Below are 17,230 nucleotides of genomic sequence, written 5' to 3'. Positions count from 1 at the left end.
CCCAGGCTCAATCCTTAGGGAACTCCCGACTGAGCGTGTAATCACCGACTAGCGAGGCGGGCGAAGTGCGCGTGCGCACCAGCCAAGGGGTCCATCCTGCCTTCCGTCAATCCCCACCGCTAGCGCCCGCCCCCGCCTCCGCCTCCGCGGCTCGGGCCGGATGCCTAGTTTGAGCCAAATCCCCGCCCGGCTTCCGGAAGCCGCCACTGCGCCTGCGCGCCGCCATCTTGCCCGCGCGAGACCCCGCCCCCTGGCCGGGGCGTGGTATCCGGGGGCGTGGCCGAGACATGGCGACCACGGAGCCCAGCGGGCACGCGGAACGGGGCTCAGCCCTCGGACCCCGACCCGGCACGGCCCTGGGCCGCTCGGCGGGGATGGCGGTGCCGGCGGCCGTGGAAAAGCGGGGGCCCTATTTGGTGACGCGCGCGTCCTCCGTCCAGGCCCAGCTGCGTGAGTGCCGGCTCGGGCGTGGGGCCTGGAGGATGGGGCGCCGGCTCCGGGCCCCCCACCCCGCGCTTATGCTGCCCTTTCATTCGCAGAAAAGCACCGGGACCTGGCCAGGGCCGTCCTGCGGAGGAAAGGCATGCTGGGGGCCTCCCCGAAGCGCCCCGAGTCTCCAGGGAAAAGGTCTCTTCTGCTCGGGTGGTGGGTGGAGGGCTGCCTGCCTTGTTTCAGGCCCGGCTGGCTCGTGACCCCATTCCCGGGATGCCAGCCTGTTGGGGTTCGCGATCCGGAACATCAGGAGTAGGATTCCACTTTCCCTCGAGGGTTGTGGCGGTGGCAGGGAAAGGCTGGCAGGTCTTCTGTTGTTTGTTGTCTCTTTGCCCCCTTGTTTTTGGGTTTGGGGGAAGTTGGGCATACCTGGGCAGTATTTTGGGGTCACTCCAGATTCTGCACCCGGGAATCCCTCCTGATGGTGCTCAGGCGATGCTGGAGATGGAGCCCGGGTCGGCTGCGTGCAAGACAAGAGCCCAACCTGCTGTTCTATGGCTCAGGCCGCTCTTATTTGTTGGAGGGAGACTCCCACCCCTAAGTGATCTGGGCCCCAGATCAGTGCTGGCTGCCCAAGATTTAGGGGTGGAGTGATTCCCATTCGCTACCCACCCCCCCACCATAGACTTTTTAACTAGTTCTGGCACCCGGAAAAGCCTTAGAAAGAGTGCCTGGGATCTGTCGAAAGTCCCAAATGTCAAATGTCTGGGATGCAGGCGCTGGGTAGAGAGGAGGCCGGCATGGGACAGGAAGCGGGGTTCGTGTGCATATGAGTTGCTAATAGAACTGTCCATCATGATTGTGGTGCAGATACTTCATCTAGGGCTTCTGTGGCTGATGAGGCATAGTATATCTAAGGATTTGCAGGGGTTTTGTTTTCTGATTTGAAGAAGTCTGTGGGTGGGAATGGAAGGCGTCTCTGGATTCCCAAGAAAGGAAATAGACATCAGGCTTCTAGCCACAGGAGTACGAGGGGATATGAGAGGGGTGTTGGAATGGGAGGGGGGGTGCCTTTGCCGAGGCACTAGCCAAGGCAGACATTCACTACTTTGCTCTATCAGTGAGGAGCCGGTGCTTCATCCGATTGAGGTCTCCCTCCTTCCCACCCAGGTCAGTGAAGTTTAACAAGGGCTATACTGCTCTCAGCCAGAGTCCGGATGAAAACCTGGTGTCCCTTGACTCCGACAGGTGAGTCTCCCCTTGCAGAGATCCCTTGGGGAGTGATGGGTAAAACTGCAGGTCAGTGAAAGCTTTTGCTTGTTCCTTCACCCTTCTAAGAGCTTGCCTGCATATTCCAGGGCTGCTCTGAAGCACCTGGAAGCAGGATGGCTTAGTTACAGCACTCCCAGGAGGTCACGTTGCTTTCCCATTGGGGACCATGCTCACTGATGCTCCCATATATAAAGTATGTGCTTGGAGACTTTGAGCTATTACGGAGCTGGAGGAATCAGGCTCCCGTCCACGGGTTTAATGACAGTGAGCCTGTTTGGCTGCTGGACCCAGAAAAGGAGCCATCGTGCTCTCGTTGAATTTGGCCTTGAGTTATGTGGTCTTTGCATTATCATAAGCCCTCCAGCCCCTGTTGGTCACCCCCTGCAGCTGTGCATCCCCGGCATCCTCTGAACTGACTGTCTCCCTCTTCTCCTAGTGATGAGGAGCTGGAATCCACATACTCCTCCGGGTATTCCTCTGCAGAGGCAAGTCTATAGCGCCTCTCTGCGCGGGGCCCGTGCCCATGCCCAGACCCCTGTTCCTTCCCCAGCAGAGAGAATTGTCCAAGAGGGGCTGCTGAGAATCAAGCTCACAGACCCCAGGACTAGAAATGACTTTATAAAGTTTCCTGTCCAGGCTGCTGCTTAGAAAAGGAACTCTCTCCATAAAGCCTACCTAAGTATATACTTGTCAGGTATATACTTGCCCATCGACCCAACACCCCCACATTAGCCAGATTTGAGGAAGTATACGTCTCACACACACACACACACACACACACACACACACACACACACACACACGTATATACTTGCCCATCGACCCAACACCCCCCCATTAGCTTGATTTGAGGAAGTATACGTAACACACACACACACAATATTAAACACACACACACACACACACACACACACACACACACACACACACACACACACACACACAAGGATCCCAAAAAGGTATTCCCCTTTCCATCCCATATGCTGTTCTCATTCTCCACATTGGGAAGGTCAGCAGCGGATTGACTTTCAAACAAGCTGAAATTCAATATTTATGAGTAAGGAGTCCTCTCCCCAGGGGTCAATGACAGCAGCCTGGACAGTATCCAGGCCCCCAGTGGTTGAGGCCCCACCTGGGTGGGCTTGGGGTGTGGGGTGTGGCAGGAAGCTCCAGAAAGGAAAGTGGGTCTGTCCCTCTGACCTTGGGCTCATCCCTCTCTCTCCTGCTCTCAGCAGGTGAACCAAGACGTGAGTCGGCAGCTACTCCAGGACGGGTACCACCTGGATGAGATGCCAGATGATGAGGACTTGGACCTCATTCCCCCCAAGCCTATGGCTTCATCCATGTGCTCCTGCTGTTGGTGCTGTCCTGGGGATTCACCCTGTTGTACCCTCCAGTAGACAGAACTCCTGAGCTGGGTCCTGTTGACTTTGTAGGCCTGGGAGTTCTTGAGCATTGCCCAGGTCAATGGTTGCGCTGTCCCTCTGGGAAGGTCAATGACTTCAGTCGCACCTTATCTAGTGTTTCTCAGGCATGGGACCACCACCTGCACCCCAGGGGAACAGAACATACATACTGCCTTTTGCTCTGTTATGACAGATAATCAGAAGACAGGTATTCACATAACCTGTGTCTTCTGGAGAGACAAGTTGTCAAGGATACTCAGATCTCTTGGCAGGTGCATGTCATCTGGAGAAGGGGACGGAAGCTTTAGTGTCCAGGCTGCTAGGTGAGGGGCAGTAGCTGTTTGGAGCTCACAGCTGGGAATGTTCAGAAAAGAATTGATATGGGGCTATGCTCTCCTCTGCTTAGCTCCGATATGGCTTTTCTTTTGGACCTTTGTGTTATCATGAAGTAAGGACCAGGGAAGAGTAACTCAGGGTAGCTTGTCTCAGGTACTGGGTTCAAACCCTGGCCATGTGAGCCTAAAGCTTACATCTCCTTGGACCCTGTTCTAGTTGTATTTGCCTATGGCCAGGGCTCCTGCAGGCTCAGTGTTCCAGAATCCTTGGACCTGAAGTCTTCCCACTATTTAAGTCTGAGTGAGTTTAGGGACGCAGGTCAGCCTTGGGAGAAAATGCTGCATTACGAACACACTTTGGTATTTTGCTGAGTCACTATTCTTTGCCTTGGTCTTAGCTACTTTTTCTCTACCTTTTCTTTTTCCTTGTTTTATTTTGTGGAGAGATAAGGCCATATGTTAGCCCACACTGGTGCTTCTTACCACTCTCAGCAATGCTCTAGCGACCATGGAAGTGGTCAAACCTGAGACACTTAAGACCCATCCACCCCTTTTGAGCTTAAAATATTTGGGTGAAGGAACTGCGCAGAAGCCTGCAGTTTCTGTGGCTACCAGCAGAGGGAACTAACTGCAGGATGTAGTCAAATGCCTTCTTTGTTTTTATTTTGAGACCACTTCAGGGGCTATTCCTGGCACACTGGGGTTTTTCCTGACAGCATGAGCTCAGCCTGTTGGGCTTGCTGTCCAGCCCTTGTTCTGATTTTTTTAAATTGTTGGGAAATAGCTTGGTGAGAGGTATACTGGTGCGGCAGTGTAGGCTTGGATACAGGGAGGCTCAGGCATGGTGGAGAGTGGGGAATCTTGTTTGGTGTTGGGCCACAGCAAGCAGCACTCAGGAATCACTCCTTAGAGATCAAACTCAGGTTGGCAAACATCCTACCTGCTGTTCTCTCTCTAGTCCCTGGAATTGGGAGGAGGCCAGCGGGACTCATCAAGATAAGGTGAGACTGGAAACCCTGTGGGGAAAGCACCAGTCTGTGGCTTCATTTCTGTCCTGTGACTGCAGTGGACATATTGGAAGCTCTTTGTCACCAGAAAGTAACAAGACAGAGCCCTTTGTTGATTGCCTGATGACCAAATTCCATCAAAGGACCACAGCAATAATACAGCAGGTAGAGAGAGGGCTTGCCTTGCACAGGTCTGACCCAAGTTCTATCCCTGGCATCCGTTAGGTTCCCCTAGCTCTCCAAGAGCAATTCCTGAGTGCAGAGCTAGTATTCCCTGAACACTGCTAGGTGTGGCCAAAATGACAAAATCTCATCAGTGCTTGATTTTTGTTGTTACTGTTTTTCCCACCTCCATCCCAGTGCATTCCTCATAATGTGGAGAGCTGGGAGTGGTCTTAGTTTAAGAGGACTGAAACCACATTGTGTCTTACAAGTAGCATCATGGCAGGAGGAGATGGGGCAAGGCAAAGAGGGGACTGAGAGGATCTTTGTCCTTGTCTGAGAGTGCACAGATGCCTTGGGGAGTGACAGCTTCATCCTGAACCCCTTTCCAGTTCTGATGTGGTACCCAGGTCTCTGGAGGTGGCTAAGAAACTCACCACATACATACATGGTTTGGGTATGGGGCAGCATAGCCACAGATAAGAGTTGGGGGTAACCAGAAGGTAGATCCACAATTTAGGGGTGGGACTAGTTATGAGTTACTTGAGCACTTAGAGCTGCTGGGGTAACCCAAGACCAAAGTCCTCAAGGCAGCTGTTGGACACCGCTGTTGAACAGCGGTGCTAGTGAGGCTGTAATTCACCCCAAGATGATATACTGGCAGGACCTGTGCAGAAGGCAGTACTTGGGCTGTACAGTGGAGCAAGGCACAAGTAGGTCTGAATTTCAATCAAAGTTTCCAATGCAATATCCGGAGTGCTGGGTGCTGTTCAGGAAAGCATACCCTGGGGAGAATAACTGTGAAATCACCCTACAGATGAAGCATCTCTGGTGTTAGAATACAGGAATGTGCCTCCATATCTTCAGCTCTGTAAGTTTATAAGAATAAATATTATCTTGCAAGTTGAAGCATCTCTGTGTTGAAGCAGGACTTTGATATTCAGATGGTATTTCTGGTGGTCCCTGGAATATGTCGTGTATAAATGCAGCCCAGAGCTCCTGCATGCAAAGCATGGTTCAAACTCAGGAGCTCTCTCAAGCCCTGTAATATGACATGTATTAGGGCTGTACTTGGCAATGCACAGGGACTATTTCTGACAGTGCCCAAGGATCATGCATGGTGTTGGAGATTTGAAATGGGGTGGGCAGGTTGCAAGGCCAGTGCCTTAAACTCATACTTTCTCTGCTCCCTACTATCACTCCCCTTCCTAATTCTAAACTTAAGAAATAACCCAGTAGGCCTAACTGAGCGCCCCTTCTCAAATCTCCCACTGCTACTTCCTCACAGCATTTTCAAGGCCTCTGGACACCATAGGTGTCGTTCATCTTTACAAGAATCTCCTGTTAAATATCCTGGAGTTCTGTTGTGCAGGGGTTCAAATGTGTCCACCCAGAAAGATTCTAGGCAAAGCTTCAGCCCAGAGGAAGGCACCACAGACTGGCCACAGCTCTGGGTAACAGGACACAGGGTATGATGAGATCTCAGCAGTGCCTCCTACAGAAGTGGGTCCCTTCTCTTGGGGTGCCTCAGCAGAATTGAAGACCTCCCTGGGAATTCCTATCAGGCTAAAAAAAGTAGCTAGGTTTCTTTCCATAAATGGAACTGGATTGTCCTGTTCCTGAGTCCCTGTTTTGATGATGGATGTGCCATAGGGAAATAGGTGACATACTTTCTCTGTAAAGAGACAGAGACAGGGCTTCAGCTTCATGGGTACATCTCAGCATATCTACACCACCTCACACTGACTTAAAACTGAGGTGGAGGGTCTGGAGAGATAGCATGGAGGTAAGACATTCGCCTTGCATGCAGAAGGATGGTGGTTCGAATCCCAGCACCCCATATGGTCCCCCGAGCCTGCCGGGGGCGATTTCTGAGCGTAGACCCAGGAGTGGCCCTTGAGTGCTGCCGAGTGTGACCCAAAAACCAAAAAAAAAAACAAAAAAAACAAAAAACTGAGGTGGAAGGGACAAAGCGATAGTTCAGTTGTAGAGTGTTTGCCTTGTACACTGCCAACACAGGATGGATCCAAGTTGAATCTCTGGCATTCCATATGGTCCCTGGATCCTGCCAGGAGTGATTTCTGAATGCAGCATCAGGAATAACCCCTGAGCGTGGCCAGGTGTGCCCCCCTCCAAAAACAAACAAACAAACAAAAAAAAAACAAAACGGAGTAATAGCACAGTAGTAGGGCATATTGCCTTGCACGCAGATGACCCAGGACGAACCCGGGTTCAATCCCCAGCATCCCATATGGTCCCCTGAGCCTGCCAGGAGTGATTTCTGAGCACAGAGCCAAGAGTAACTCCTGAGTGCCACTGTGTGTGACCCCAAAACAAAAAAAAAAAAAACAAACAGGTGGTATTTGGGTATGTGAGAGGATGAGGTCAGACTGCAAATGCTGGCCTTAAGCAGCTGGACATCAAAGGAAATCCTAGTTTCTGCCCCACCTGCCTCCTAGGACATGGCCCCAGAGTCCAGCCTATACTCAGGAAGCTAACTAAAAGCAAAACCTCCACTACCAGGAAGATGGCTCAGCAGACTGGAGCTCACACCTGGCATGCAGAGGCCTCGAGTTCTAGTCTCAGCAACTATAAATTCCTCAAGGACCTCTGGAGTGACCCCCAGCTCTGCTGGGCCTGAGCAGAACTGGGTTGAGTATTGCCAAGAGTGGCCTCCAGGCTCTCTATTTGGGAGAACATCCAGCTTGAACCACCACCCATCAAATAAAAAGTAAAGCCAGTATACAGCAATGTGGTTTTGGCAATGGCAGCTCTTTCAGCCCATTGCAGGGAACATAACATCAGAGGCCAAGTCCATCCCACAGCCTAAACACTGATCTTTAATTGGTTTGACAGAGCAAAGTCACCAGGTGAATGACATTAGTGGACAGATCTCCCTGTGGCCTCTGCAGCCAAGGACACGACAGTTCCAGAGCTAGACAGTTCCAGAGCTAGAACCATGTTCCCAGGGTGAATTTTCCCAACCTCTTGCTGTGAGCCATGCTCATGCTCATGCTCAGGGTTAGTCAGATTCTGCCACCAGCCTGTTGGTCTGGGAAACAGCAGCTTATGCTGGTTGAGCCAGAGTTAGGAGTGTGATAGTGTGATAGCGGACCTCAGCACTGTCCTCTCATGGAAGTGATGGCTGTCTACAAGCCAGCTTAGCAGTCACCTCAAGATTCCTTCCTCCCCTCCATTCTGACGAGTCTTGGGCTTTAGGGCAGGGGGGAAGCTTGGGAGAGGAGTGGGTGGCTTTGGCAGCTAAAGCAGACAGCAGGCACGGAACATGAGCAGCGCCTCGGGACCTGTGCGCTTCAGAGAAACGACCTCCTGGGCAGCAATAAACAGCACCGCACCCCGCCTCAGGGGGGTCCCCGAGGGCGCTGACCTAGAGCTGGCGGTGGCTGCCCCCTGCACCATCAGGAGGATGCTGGCAGAGTCCAAAGCCAAGACTTCATATTCAGGGACGTTGTCTGGGACCTTGCAGGAAGAAATGGGGGACTGGTCAACTCACAGGTAGCCCAGATTATCATTGGGCAGGTATGAGAGAGCTGTCTCACCCTCTGCCAACAGCCTAGAGGCCTCTGGCAGGTGGCCTCAGGAGAAAACCGAGGCAAGAGATCCTGCACTTTGTGGCCCCTCAAGTACCCACCATTTCCCCTCCCCCTGGCTCCCCCACCCCGCTCACGTCCATCTTCAGGATGGTGAAGTCGGGCACCGGGGGGTCATAGATGGAGAGGCAGGGATCATCCTTGCTCTGGGTTGGAGAGAAGAGTCTGTCCCGACTGGGTCCAGGAGTGTAGCTGAGCATTTCACATAGTGTGGGGACATCGATGAACTTGGGGGTGAGACCAGCACGCACAGTGTTGTCTGAACAAGCCATGCACTCCACACAGTCTAGAGATAGACGGGAGAAGGGGGTGCAAACAGCTGACAGAGGCAGCCTTGCAGTTGGCTCCCAGCCTGAGGGACACATGCCCTCTGTAGACTTAGGTAAGAAGGGATAGAGCCCAAATGATAGTACAATGCCTTGCACATGACCAACCCAGGTTCAATCCCCAACATCCCATATGGTTCCTCAAGCACCACCATATGTTTTTGTTTTGGGGTCATATCCGGCAGTGCTCAGGAGTTACTCCTGGCTCTACGCTCAGAAATCACTCCTGGCAGGCTAAGGGGACCATATGGGATGCCGGGATTCGAACCAATGACATTCTGCATGAAAGGCAAACGCCTTACCTCCATGCTATTTCTCCGGCCCCATATGTAATTCTTTTTTTTTTTTTTTTTTTGGTTTTTGGGTCACACCTGGCAGTGCTCAGGGGTTATTCCTGGCTCCAGGCTCAGAAATTGCTCCTGGCAGGCATAGGGGACCATATGGGGCGCCGGGATTCGAACCGATGACCTCCTGCATGAAAGGCAAACGCCTTACCTCCATGCTATCTCTCCGGCCCCTCCCATATGTAATTCTTAAGCATCTCCAGGCATGGCCCAGGGAAGAAAAAAATAAAGGCGGCAACCGAGGGCAGTGAGGGCCTGGCAGTTGTCTCCAAGTACTGTGGGGAGTGACCCCTTAGTAAAGCTAGAATAGTCCTGAGCACCACCAGGTATGCCAAGTCACCTACTATTGTCAAGAGGAATTGTATGAACCCTCGGAGCTACAGCCCTCCTACAGTGGGTAAGCAGCCAGCATCTTCAGGTGTGTTTTCAATTTCATGTTTCATGTGAAATCTCTTGAGTGGACATAGGGTCGAAACAGCCATGACCCAATATGGCCTGGGCTCCCAATGTAATAGGCCAGCTTGCCTGGGGTGCCAAGATGGCACAGAGCTGCTGTGTTGACTTTAGTAAAGTCTAGCTCCACACTGACATTCATCCGCCCACAGTGGCACTGCTGGTACCAGCAGCCGTGGAGATTAGAGCTCATGTGTCCTTTAAACAAGGTCTCTTTGAGCCTAAAATATGGCTCAGTAGCAGAGCATCTGCCTTCATGCAGGAGGCCCAAATTCCTTCCATGGCACAGCCCGTAGCTAAGGCTCTCCTCCACCACAGCTTACCTCCTTTCAAGTAGGCGTGGGGCACGTTGGCTTCCAGGAACATTGCCTCCCCTGGCTTCAGCATGATCAGGTTCAGGAAGTAGATAGCGAAGCAGCCAATGTCACCTGGGTACTGCTGGTGCAGCTGTAGCAAGAGCTGACCACAGATGTCCTCCATCTTGTTTCCAGCAGCCACTGGGGGAGGCATAGGGCACCTCACAGCTACTTAATGATAGTGGTGTTCACAACCCCATCTCGGTCAGGAAACCCTAGCAGTGCCCGAGTGCAGGAATCCAGAAAATGGAGAATCTCATGGCCGCACCCCATTTCTTCAGGCCCACACAGATGCTGTCTTCAATTTGGACTATCCATCTGCCCAGCACTGCTATTACAGGCAGGTGCTGAAAAGATCCACTGCGTGTGTGAGCACCTCGGCATCCCCTGGCAGGTAGTGCAGCCATCACTGGTGTGCTTTGATGAGTGCATTAATCTAGTGCCTTCTGCACCATAGGGAGCCCAGCCACCCTGTGTGCTCCCTGAGAGCGGTTTTGCGGGCAACACGGCTGAAAGTGTTCAAGCGCTGCAGTGAGGCATGTGCATCCCCAATCATCACGGCATTAACATGAAAATCAAGAGGGGCCAGAGCGATAGTATAGCAGGTAGGCCGTTTGCCTTACATATGGCTGGGGCTGACCCAATTTCAATTCCTGGCATCCCATATGCTCAGGGGTTACTCCTGGCTGGCTGCTCAGAAATAGCTCCTGGCAGGCACGGGGGACCATATGGGACACCGGGATTCGAACCAACCACCTTTGGTCCTGGATCGGCTGCTTGCAAGGCAAACGCCGTTGTGCTATCTCTCCGGGCCCGCCAGGAGTGATTTCTGAGCAGAGCCAGGAGTAACCCCTGAGCGCTGGGAGTGACTTGCCCCCCCTCAAAAAAAAAAAAGAAACATTGGTCTAGGATCTCAGAAATCAAATTAGAAATTCCCCAGAGTTGCATGGAGAGGGACTCATTAGCCCAGATCTGTCTGCTGCTTGGGGCACTGTTGACACTACATCTTACTAGATGGCCAGTCACCCGAAGAGCAGGAGGCAAAATATGCCACAAACAAAAGAAGATCTGCAGGCAGGTGGAGCAGGGGAGGGTTGGGTGAGCCTGGCTGGGGCAAGAACACTGCCTGCAACCAGGTGAGTGGTCTGTTCCTCAGAATGCAGACATGGGGAAGGAGTGTCATCACCAACTGGGCCCAGGCTGAGAGAAATGTGCCAGTTGTCTGCTCTGCTAAGAAAGCCAAATGGACAGCTCAATTTGTGGAAGTGAGCAATAGAGCTCATTGTGCTAGGATTGTCTATGATAACACAGAGACAGAGACAGAGACAGAGACAGGTACCCTGGCCTGGAGGGAACCATGGGTGTGCGCGGAATGATAGACTGACAATGCCAAGGACGATTATACCTGACACACAAACGGGGGTTACTGGAACTCCAGGCAAGAGTAATCGGCTCTGCTGGGAATGCAAAAGACCCTAAAAGGAGAGGCATGCAAACAGAAAAGGCAAAAAAGGAAACATACGGGATGCTTGGGTAAAACAAATACTTGCTCATGGTGGCTCCAAGGCATCAGGGGAAATGTGTCCAAGGAAACCAGACTCTGGGTGCCTAAGGAAGGGGCTAGGGCCCTATTACTGTGTCCCATAATTTCATAGGTGAGGAGCCTGCTGCTTTGGGATGGTTTGTCTAGCTGGAACAAACTCCCCAAAGTGGCAAGACCCCCACATCCCCCAATCACATCCTGAGGTTTCCTTTTAGGTAGCCAAGAGGCTGGGTGCCCAGATCTCAATGGCGTCAGGCCCTTGGTGAAGGGGCGGTTCCCTTTGTCCCCTTCCTCTTTAGCCCCAAAGCTCCAAGCAAGAAGGGCAACTCCATGAGACCTCCTCCTGTCTTCCTTCTCCCTCTGGCCCTGCTCCCCAGGGCGGCAAGAAATGCACAATCCCTCCAGGCTACTTTGTGGGCCTGCTTAGCACCTAAGGGGAAGGGGTTGAGAATCCCATCTCCACAGCCCTGAGTCCTTGTTGGGATCCCCCTAGATGTCAAGCACACACACCTTGCTGGGAGATCCGCTTCACCAGCAGGTTGAGCTGTTCTACCACTTCTTTCTTCTCGCTCTTCATCAGGTGGGAGAAACAGCTCTGCAGGGCAGTCGCGCTTCTGCTCTGCTTCAGCCGGGCAGCTGCGTCAGCTCCCACGAGATACTGGAACTCGGGCACCTCTGCAGGAAGGCCATACAGGCCGCAGGAGGGATGACAAGATGGAATCCAGGCAATATAATAGAGGAGCTCCCCCACCCTTTTCCCAGGCAAGCACTTTGCTAAGTCACATTGGCAGACCTCTCACTCCAGCCCAGGCTTCCAGGCCAGTCCAGTGGCTCCAAAAATTCATGTCAAGGGGACGGATAGATAGTATAGTAAGGTGCTTATCTTGCACACCGCCAACACAAGTTTAATCCCTGACACCCTATATACTCCCCTGAGCACCACCATGAGTGATCCCTGAGCAAAGAGGCAGTACTAAGTCCAGACACTGTTGGGTATTGTCCAAAAAGCCAAAGTAAAATAAAATAACCTATGTATTTCTTAGTACATATACATAACACTTTAAATGATAGGGCTGGAGAAATAGTACATACAAGCTTGCCTTGAATATAATAATAATATAGCTGATACTGGCTCAGTCCCCAGCATCCCATATGGTTCCCTAAGTATGACCAGGTCTGGCCCTGAAACCAAACTAAACGAACAACAAAAAAGAAATTCATGTCAAGCAAGCCCTCCATGCCTGATATTCAGCCTGTGGTCTGTCCCCTTACAGTGTTGCCCTCTGCACTACGCCAGTCTTACTTGTCAGAAAGGTCACGATCTCCTCAACCGGCCTGAAGCCACACAAGCCCTGGAACGGTGTGAGGGCAATGGCCATCTCAGGCTTGTGGTTGGCATCAGGGTAGTGCTCTGGGGCCTGGATGTGCAACTTCTCTGCCAGCTCCTGTGGAATAGTCGAGAGACAAGAGTGTTCAAGGCCTGGCCACCCCTGATGGGACACCAGGGCATCCAGTCCTCACTCACTGCCAGTGGGCTGCCAAAGGTCTATAGCAGCCACACCTGGCAATCAGCCCAATCAAGGTCTAAAGCAGAAACTCTTTGGGGCTTTAGATAAACCAGGGTGGAGACAGAAGCTAAATCTGTGGGATGGATGGGCCTAGAGTGTGAATAAGGAAACCAAAGCACCCAGCCAAATTTAACCTCCCTCCCAATGCCTGTTGAGAAATGAAGGGGTGTGAAGGCACCTGCTTCAACTGTGACTCAGACACTGAGGAAGAAGGCTGCTGGGTGCACTGGAAGCAAGGTGTCTGCCCTGTCTGGAAGAGAAGCTCTCCCACACAGCTGGGGAAAAGTTCAGCTGTAAGGAAAAGGGGAACCCAAGAACCAGCGGGGACTGCTCTTCCCCACCCTCAGGTGATGGACATAGTCTGAGCAGCCAGCTCCTGAAGAGCAGCTGTCAGGCCTCAAAGGGCTAAATTGGGAGCTGTCAGGCCTGGATTTAGCTTGAGGGCTGGAGCCTAGCCTGGGCAGAAAAGCACAGCTATAAAATGATGGGAGGGCCAAGTCAAGGGATCATCTGGCCTGACTTCAAGGCCCCACCCTGAGCCCTACCTTGTTAGGGTGCGCCTGGATAGATAGGGCTGTTTCCACAGAGAGCACCTTGAAGAGAAAGGGCAGTGTGCCCTGGAAGCGTGCCTTCACCTTGGAGCCCAAGCTATCGGGGTTTGCGGCGATCCACTGACCCAGAGTTTTTTGAGGAATGCGGTTGTCAAGAATCTTGGCATCTCCACGGGGATGTGTCCCCATCCACAGCTGAAAGGACAAGAAACCTGTCAGGGAGCTATACCCCACCAGCTGGTCAGTCCCATTCCCAGTTATCCTGTGTACCCCCAAACAGGTGAATCCTGTGGAAGGCCTCCCAGGACCTAGAGTGAAAGCTCCTTGATCAAATACATGGAGAGTAGACCCCACAATTCTAGAAGTCAGAAGACCACTGCTTTGGGGGCACCAGATTCCTCCAAAAAGAAATTTTAATAAAAGAACATAAAGTTTCCAACAACAACATTTTAAATGTTGGGATGGGCTCAAGTGGTAGCAAGCATGTCTAGCATGTGTGAAGTTTTGAGTTTGATCCCTGGCAACTCATGTTCCCTGCTAGGCCCTCTCCAGTTCTACATAGAGGCCCATACAAATTTTTGTTTGTTTAGGGTCGTATCAGGCTGTACTCAGGGCTTCTCCTGTCTCTGTGCTCAGGGATCACTCCTGTCAGGTCCACATGGGATGCCAGGTACTGAACTCATGTCAGATGCATGTAACAAAAGTGTCCTATCCACTGTACTACTGCTACACACACACACACACACACACACACTTTTTTCTTTTGTCAAAATTTTTAAATTGTGGGGGTGGGGGCCGAAGAGATAGCATGTAGGTAAGGCGTTTGCCTCGCATGCAGAAGGTTTGAATCCTGGCATCCCATATGGTCCCCCGAGCCTGCCAGGAGCAATTTCTGAGTGCATAGCCAGGAGTAATCCCTGAGTGCTGCCGGGTGTGACCCAAGAACAAACAAACAAAAAAAATTAGATCTCCAGTACCCTAAATTCAGGATCCTCAATATCAATAGTGCATCTCTGGCCAACCCAAGACCAATTCATTTGATGACCTGTTTTGTAACTTACTGTTCTTTCACCTAGTATCATTAAACAACCTTACTTCTAATTACAATTCTAACATACTTTTGATTTAATTAAAAAATTGAGCAGCTTGCCTTGGACACAGCCAGTCCAGGTACAATTCCTGAGCTCTGCCAGGAGTGATCTCTGAGCACAGAGCCAGGAGTAAGCCCTGAGGTGGGATCCAAAAACTAACCAAAAATAAGTTAAAATTGTTTAAATTCTGTTTTTTGGGGGAATGGGTGTTTGAGTTAACCAATAGTGGCTCTGTGCTCAGGAGTAACTCCTGGTCATGATGGAGGGGGGGTGGTGGTCAGCAGCTTGCAAGGCTACCACCTCACCTACAGTATTATCTCCCCCAATTAAAAAATAAAAAATGAACTGTCGATCACTAAAATAAACTGTGTAAATGTTAGAGAAGTGCCAGTACAGTAAATCCCAGCTTCCAATGACAAAACACCTTTCTCTTCTTGGATGCCACATCTGGGTTCACCACCCTGCATATGTCTGCAGCCTCAGGAGGTCTGGGTTGGCTCAGACTAGAGTCTCTCGGTCTCTGCTTTGGGAGGGACAGGTAGGAAGGTCCAGACAGAGCTCACCTCAGCATAGGGTTTATCCTCTTCGATCTGGACCAAGGGGTCGCTGCTGGCCAGCAGGCGGGCCACCTCACTGCTGGAACCTTTCTTCCCCCAGGCGTACTGCTGCACCACGCAGGAAAGGGGAAACACTGGGCCAGAGACCGACAGAGGTGAGTTACTTAACCGCTCCTGGCCCGGAGAAACCTGCCACCCACCCGGAGTGCCAGTTGGGTTTGGGGACAGTGAAAAAAGGGGAGCCCCCTGCTCTCCCGGCTTAGATGCTGACACGGGGTTGATTCGGAACTTCTGTGCACAGGCGCGGGCACCAACGTGGGGGTGATCACACCGCTTCTCAAAGTGACCCACGCGCCTGCCCCACGAGAGGCACAGAAAAACAGGAAGAAGCCCCCCGGACGCGACCCCCCGACCTCACGCCGGCGCCCGTGCCAACCGCCCACCTCGCGGAGCAGCCATCCTCCTCCCTCCAGGTCTCCGACGTGGCTGCTGTCACGGACGTCTTTCCCGGCAGCACCCGCGGCCCCGCGCCCAGAGCTTCACGGGAAATGTAGTTTTCCCAGCCACTCTTCGATGCTGTCTGTGTCCAGTGGCTCTCTCTCTTTTTTTTTTTTATATCTTTATTTAAACACCTTGATTACAAACATGATAGTGGTTGGGTTTCAGTCATGTAAAGAACACCCCCCCTTCACCAGTGCAACATTCCTATCCCCAATGTCCCAAATCTCCCCCTCCCCAGCCTACCCTGCCTGTACTCTATCTCGACAGGCTTTCTACTTCCCTCATCCATTCTCCTTGTTAGGATAGTTCTCAATGTAGTTATTTCTCTAACTACACTCATCACTCTTTGTGGTGAGCTTTATGAAGTGAGCTGGAACTTCCAGACCTCCTCTCTTTTGTCTCTGAAAATTATTGCAAGAATGTCTTTCATTTTTCTTAAAACCATAGATGAGTAAGACTATTCTGAGTTTTTCTCTCTCCCTCTGACTTATTTCACTCATCATAATAGATTCCATGTACATCCATGTATAGGAAAATTTCATGACTTCATCTCTCCTGATAGCTGCATAGCATTCCATTATGTATATGTACCACAGTTTCTTTAGCCATTCATCTGTTGAAGGGCATCTTGGTTGTTTCCAGAGTCTTGCTATGGTAAATAGTGCTGCAGTGAATATAGGTGTAAGGAAGGGATTTTTGTATTGTATTTTTGTGTTTCTAGGGTTTATCCCTAGGAGTGGTATAGTTGGATCGTATGGGAGCTCAATTTCCAGTTTTTGGAGGAATCTCCGTATCGCCCAGTGACTCTTTTGTCTTATTCTCCAGGTTTGATTCTCGAACATTATATCCTTGAACACTGAAGTTGTACCTCAAAACAAACAAACAAAAATATTAAAATACCTGGAGGTAAGAGAGACATGTTGACTTTTGAACCAATGTTACATTAAAGAAAAAGAAAGAAGAGACCGGAGAGATAGCATGGAGGTAAGGCATTTGTCTTGCATGCAGAAGGATGGTGGTTCGAATCCCGGCATCTCATATGGTCCCCCGAGCCTGACAGGAGCGATTTCTGAGCGTAGAGCCAGGAGGAACCCCTGAGTGCTGCTCCCGTATGTGACCCAAAAATAAAAAAATAAGTTTAAAATTAAAAAGAAAAAGAAAGAAAAACAAATTTGAGAGTAAGGAGAGATTGGTCTGGGATGAAAACACTATGGGGAAAGCATTAAAGTAGGACTGTGGCTGTCAATTTCTGGAGGAAACAGCAAAGCAGCCAGCATGACTGAAGCGGAGCAAACAGGAGAGCCAGAAAGCTAGCTAGGCAAAGGAACAGTGACCAGACGCATAGGTTATTGTGAAGATTTGATTTTACTCTTCTGCTTAGTCAATGGTGGGACCGAAAAATGATTGTTTTTATCTAAGGAAGGACTCACTGTTACTTGAGAGTAGTGGAAGCTTCATGGACAAGGAATAATAAACTTCAGTTGCTTGCTCTGTAAAATGATAACAACACCCTTCTAACAGGCTCATTGGTGGGCAGAAAGGGCTGAGGAGTGCCAGGAGACCATCAGTGTTCCATATTCCATTGATCTCACCTGTACTGTACTATTCCTGACCCCAGCCACTCCTCTAAGCTATGCAATCATAAGTTGTTTTATTTTTTTTATTTTTACCTGGCAGCAGCAGCTCAGGGATTACTCCTGGCTCTGCATTCAGAA

The 17,230-nt window shown here is 51.1% G+C and overlaps 2 protein-coding genes across 4 annotated transcripts; one reads left to right on the top strand and one right to left on the bottom strand.

Moving 5' to 3' along the window:
* Positions 1–287: 287 nt before the first annotated feature.
* FAM219B (family with sequence similarity 219 member B) lies at positions 288–3,498 on the top strand. Of its 2 annotated transcripts, none has more exons than XM_049778494.1 (5): positions 288–450; positions 540–627; positions 1,603–1,680; positions 2,141–2,189; positions 2,940–3,498. In XM_049778494.1, the coding sequence occupies exons 1-5, from the start codon at positions 288–290 to the stop codon at positions 3,102–3,104; spliced, it is 543 nt and encodes a 180-aa protein (XP_049634451.1). In that variant the 3' UTR covers positions 3,105–3,498. The 2 variants fall into 2 exon arrangements, with proteins under 2 accessions (XP_049634451.1, XP_049634444.1); XM_049778487.1 differs by having other exon boundaries at positions 2,937–3,498.
* A 4,305-nt stretch (positions 3,499–7,803) lies between these two features.
* MPI (mannose phosphate isomerase) lies at positions 7,804–15,495 on the bottom strand. 2 transcript variants are annotated; one of them, XM_049778067.1, is made up of 8 exons: positions 15,458–15,495; positions 15,021–15,148; positions 13,361–13,561; positions 12,540–12,692; positions 11,758–11,920; positions 9,672–9,845; positions 8,303–8,511; positions 7,804–8,094 (listed from the first exon to the last, which is right to left on the bottom strand). In XM_049778067.1, the coding sequence occupies exons 1-8, from the start codon at positions 15,471–15,473 to the stop codon at positions 7,876–7,878; spliced, it is 1,263 nt and encodes a 420-aa protein (XP_049634024.1). In that variant the 5' UTR covers positions 15,474–15,495; the 3' UTR covers positions 7,804–7,875. The 2 variants fall into 2 exon arrangements, with proteins under 2 accessions (XP_049634024.1, XP_049634033.1); XM_049778076.1 differs by having other exon boundaries at positions 11,758–11,922; positions 12,551–12,692; positions 15,458–15,490.
* Positions 15,496–17,230: the final 1,735 nt, after the last annotated feature.

The sequence above is a fragment of the Suncus etruscus genome, chromosome 1, assembly GCF_024139225.1.
Source record: "Suncus etruscus isolate mSunEtr1 chromosome 1, mSunEtr1.pri.cur, whole genome shotgun sequence".
Taxonomy (NCBI): Eukaryota; Metazoa; Chordata; class Mammalia; order Eulipotyphla; family Soricidae; genus Suncus; species Suncus etruscus.
Note: the sequence above shows the minus strand (reverse complement) of the source record. Positions and strands in the feature narration are given on the sequence as shown.

Bases quoted from the DNA above. Each gene is read 5' to 3' on its own strand.
- FAM219B (XM_049778487.1), top strand. From the start codon at position 288: ATGGCGACCACGGAGCCCAGCGGGCACGCGGAACGGGGCTCAGCCCTC. The intron at 451-539 runs GTGAGTGCCGGC...TTTCATTCGCAG, and splicing joins CTCCGTCCAGGCCCAGCTGC to AAAAGCACCGGGACCTGGCC. The intron at 2,190-2,936 runs GCAAGTCTATAG...TCCTGCTCTCAG, and splicing joins CCGGGTATTCCTCTGCAGAG to CAGGTGAACCAAGACGTGAG.
- MPI (XM_049778067.1), bottom strand. The intron at 13,562-15,020 runs GTGAGCTCTGTC...TTGTCCTTTCAG, and splicing joins AGGATAAACCCTATGCTGAG to CTGTGGATGGGGACACATCC. The intron at 11,921-12,539 runs GTAGTGCAGAGG...CTTCCTGCAGAG, and splicing joins TTCTGACAAGTAAGACTGGC to GTGCCCGAGTTCCAGTATCT.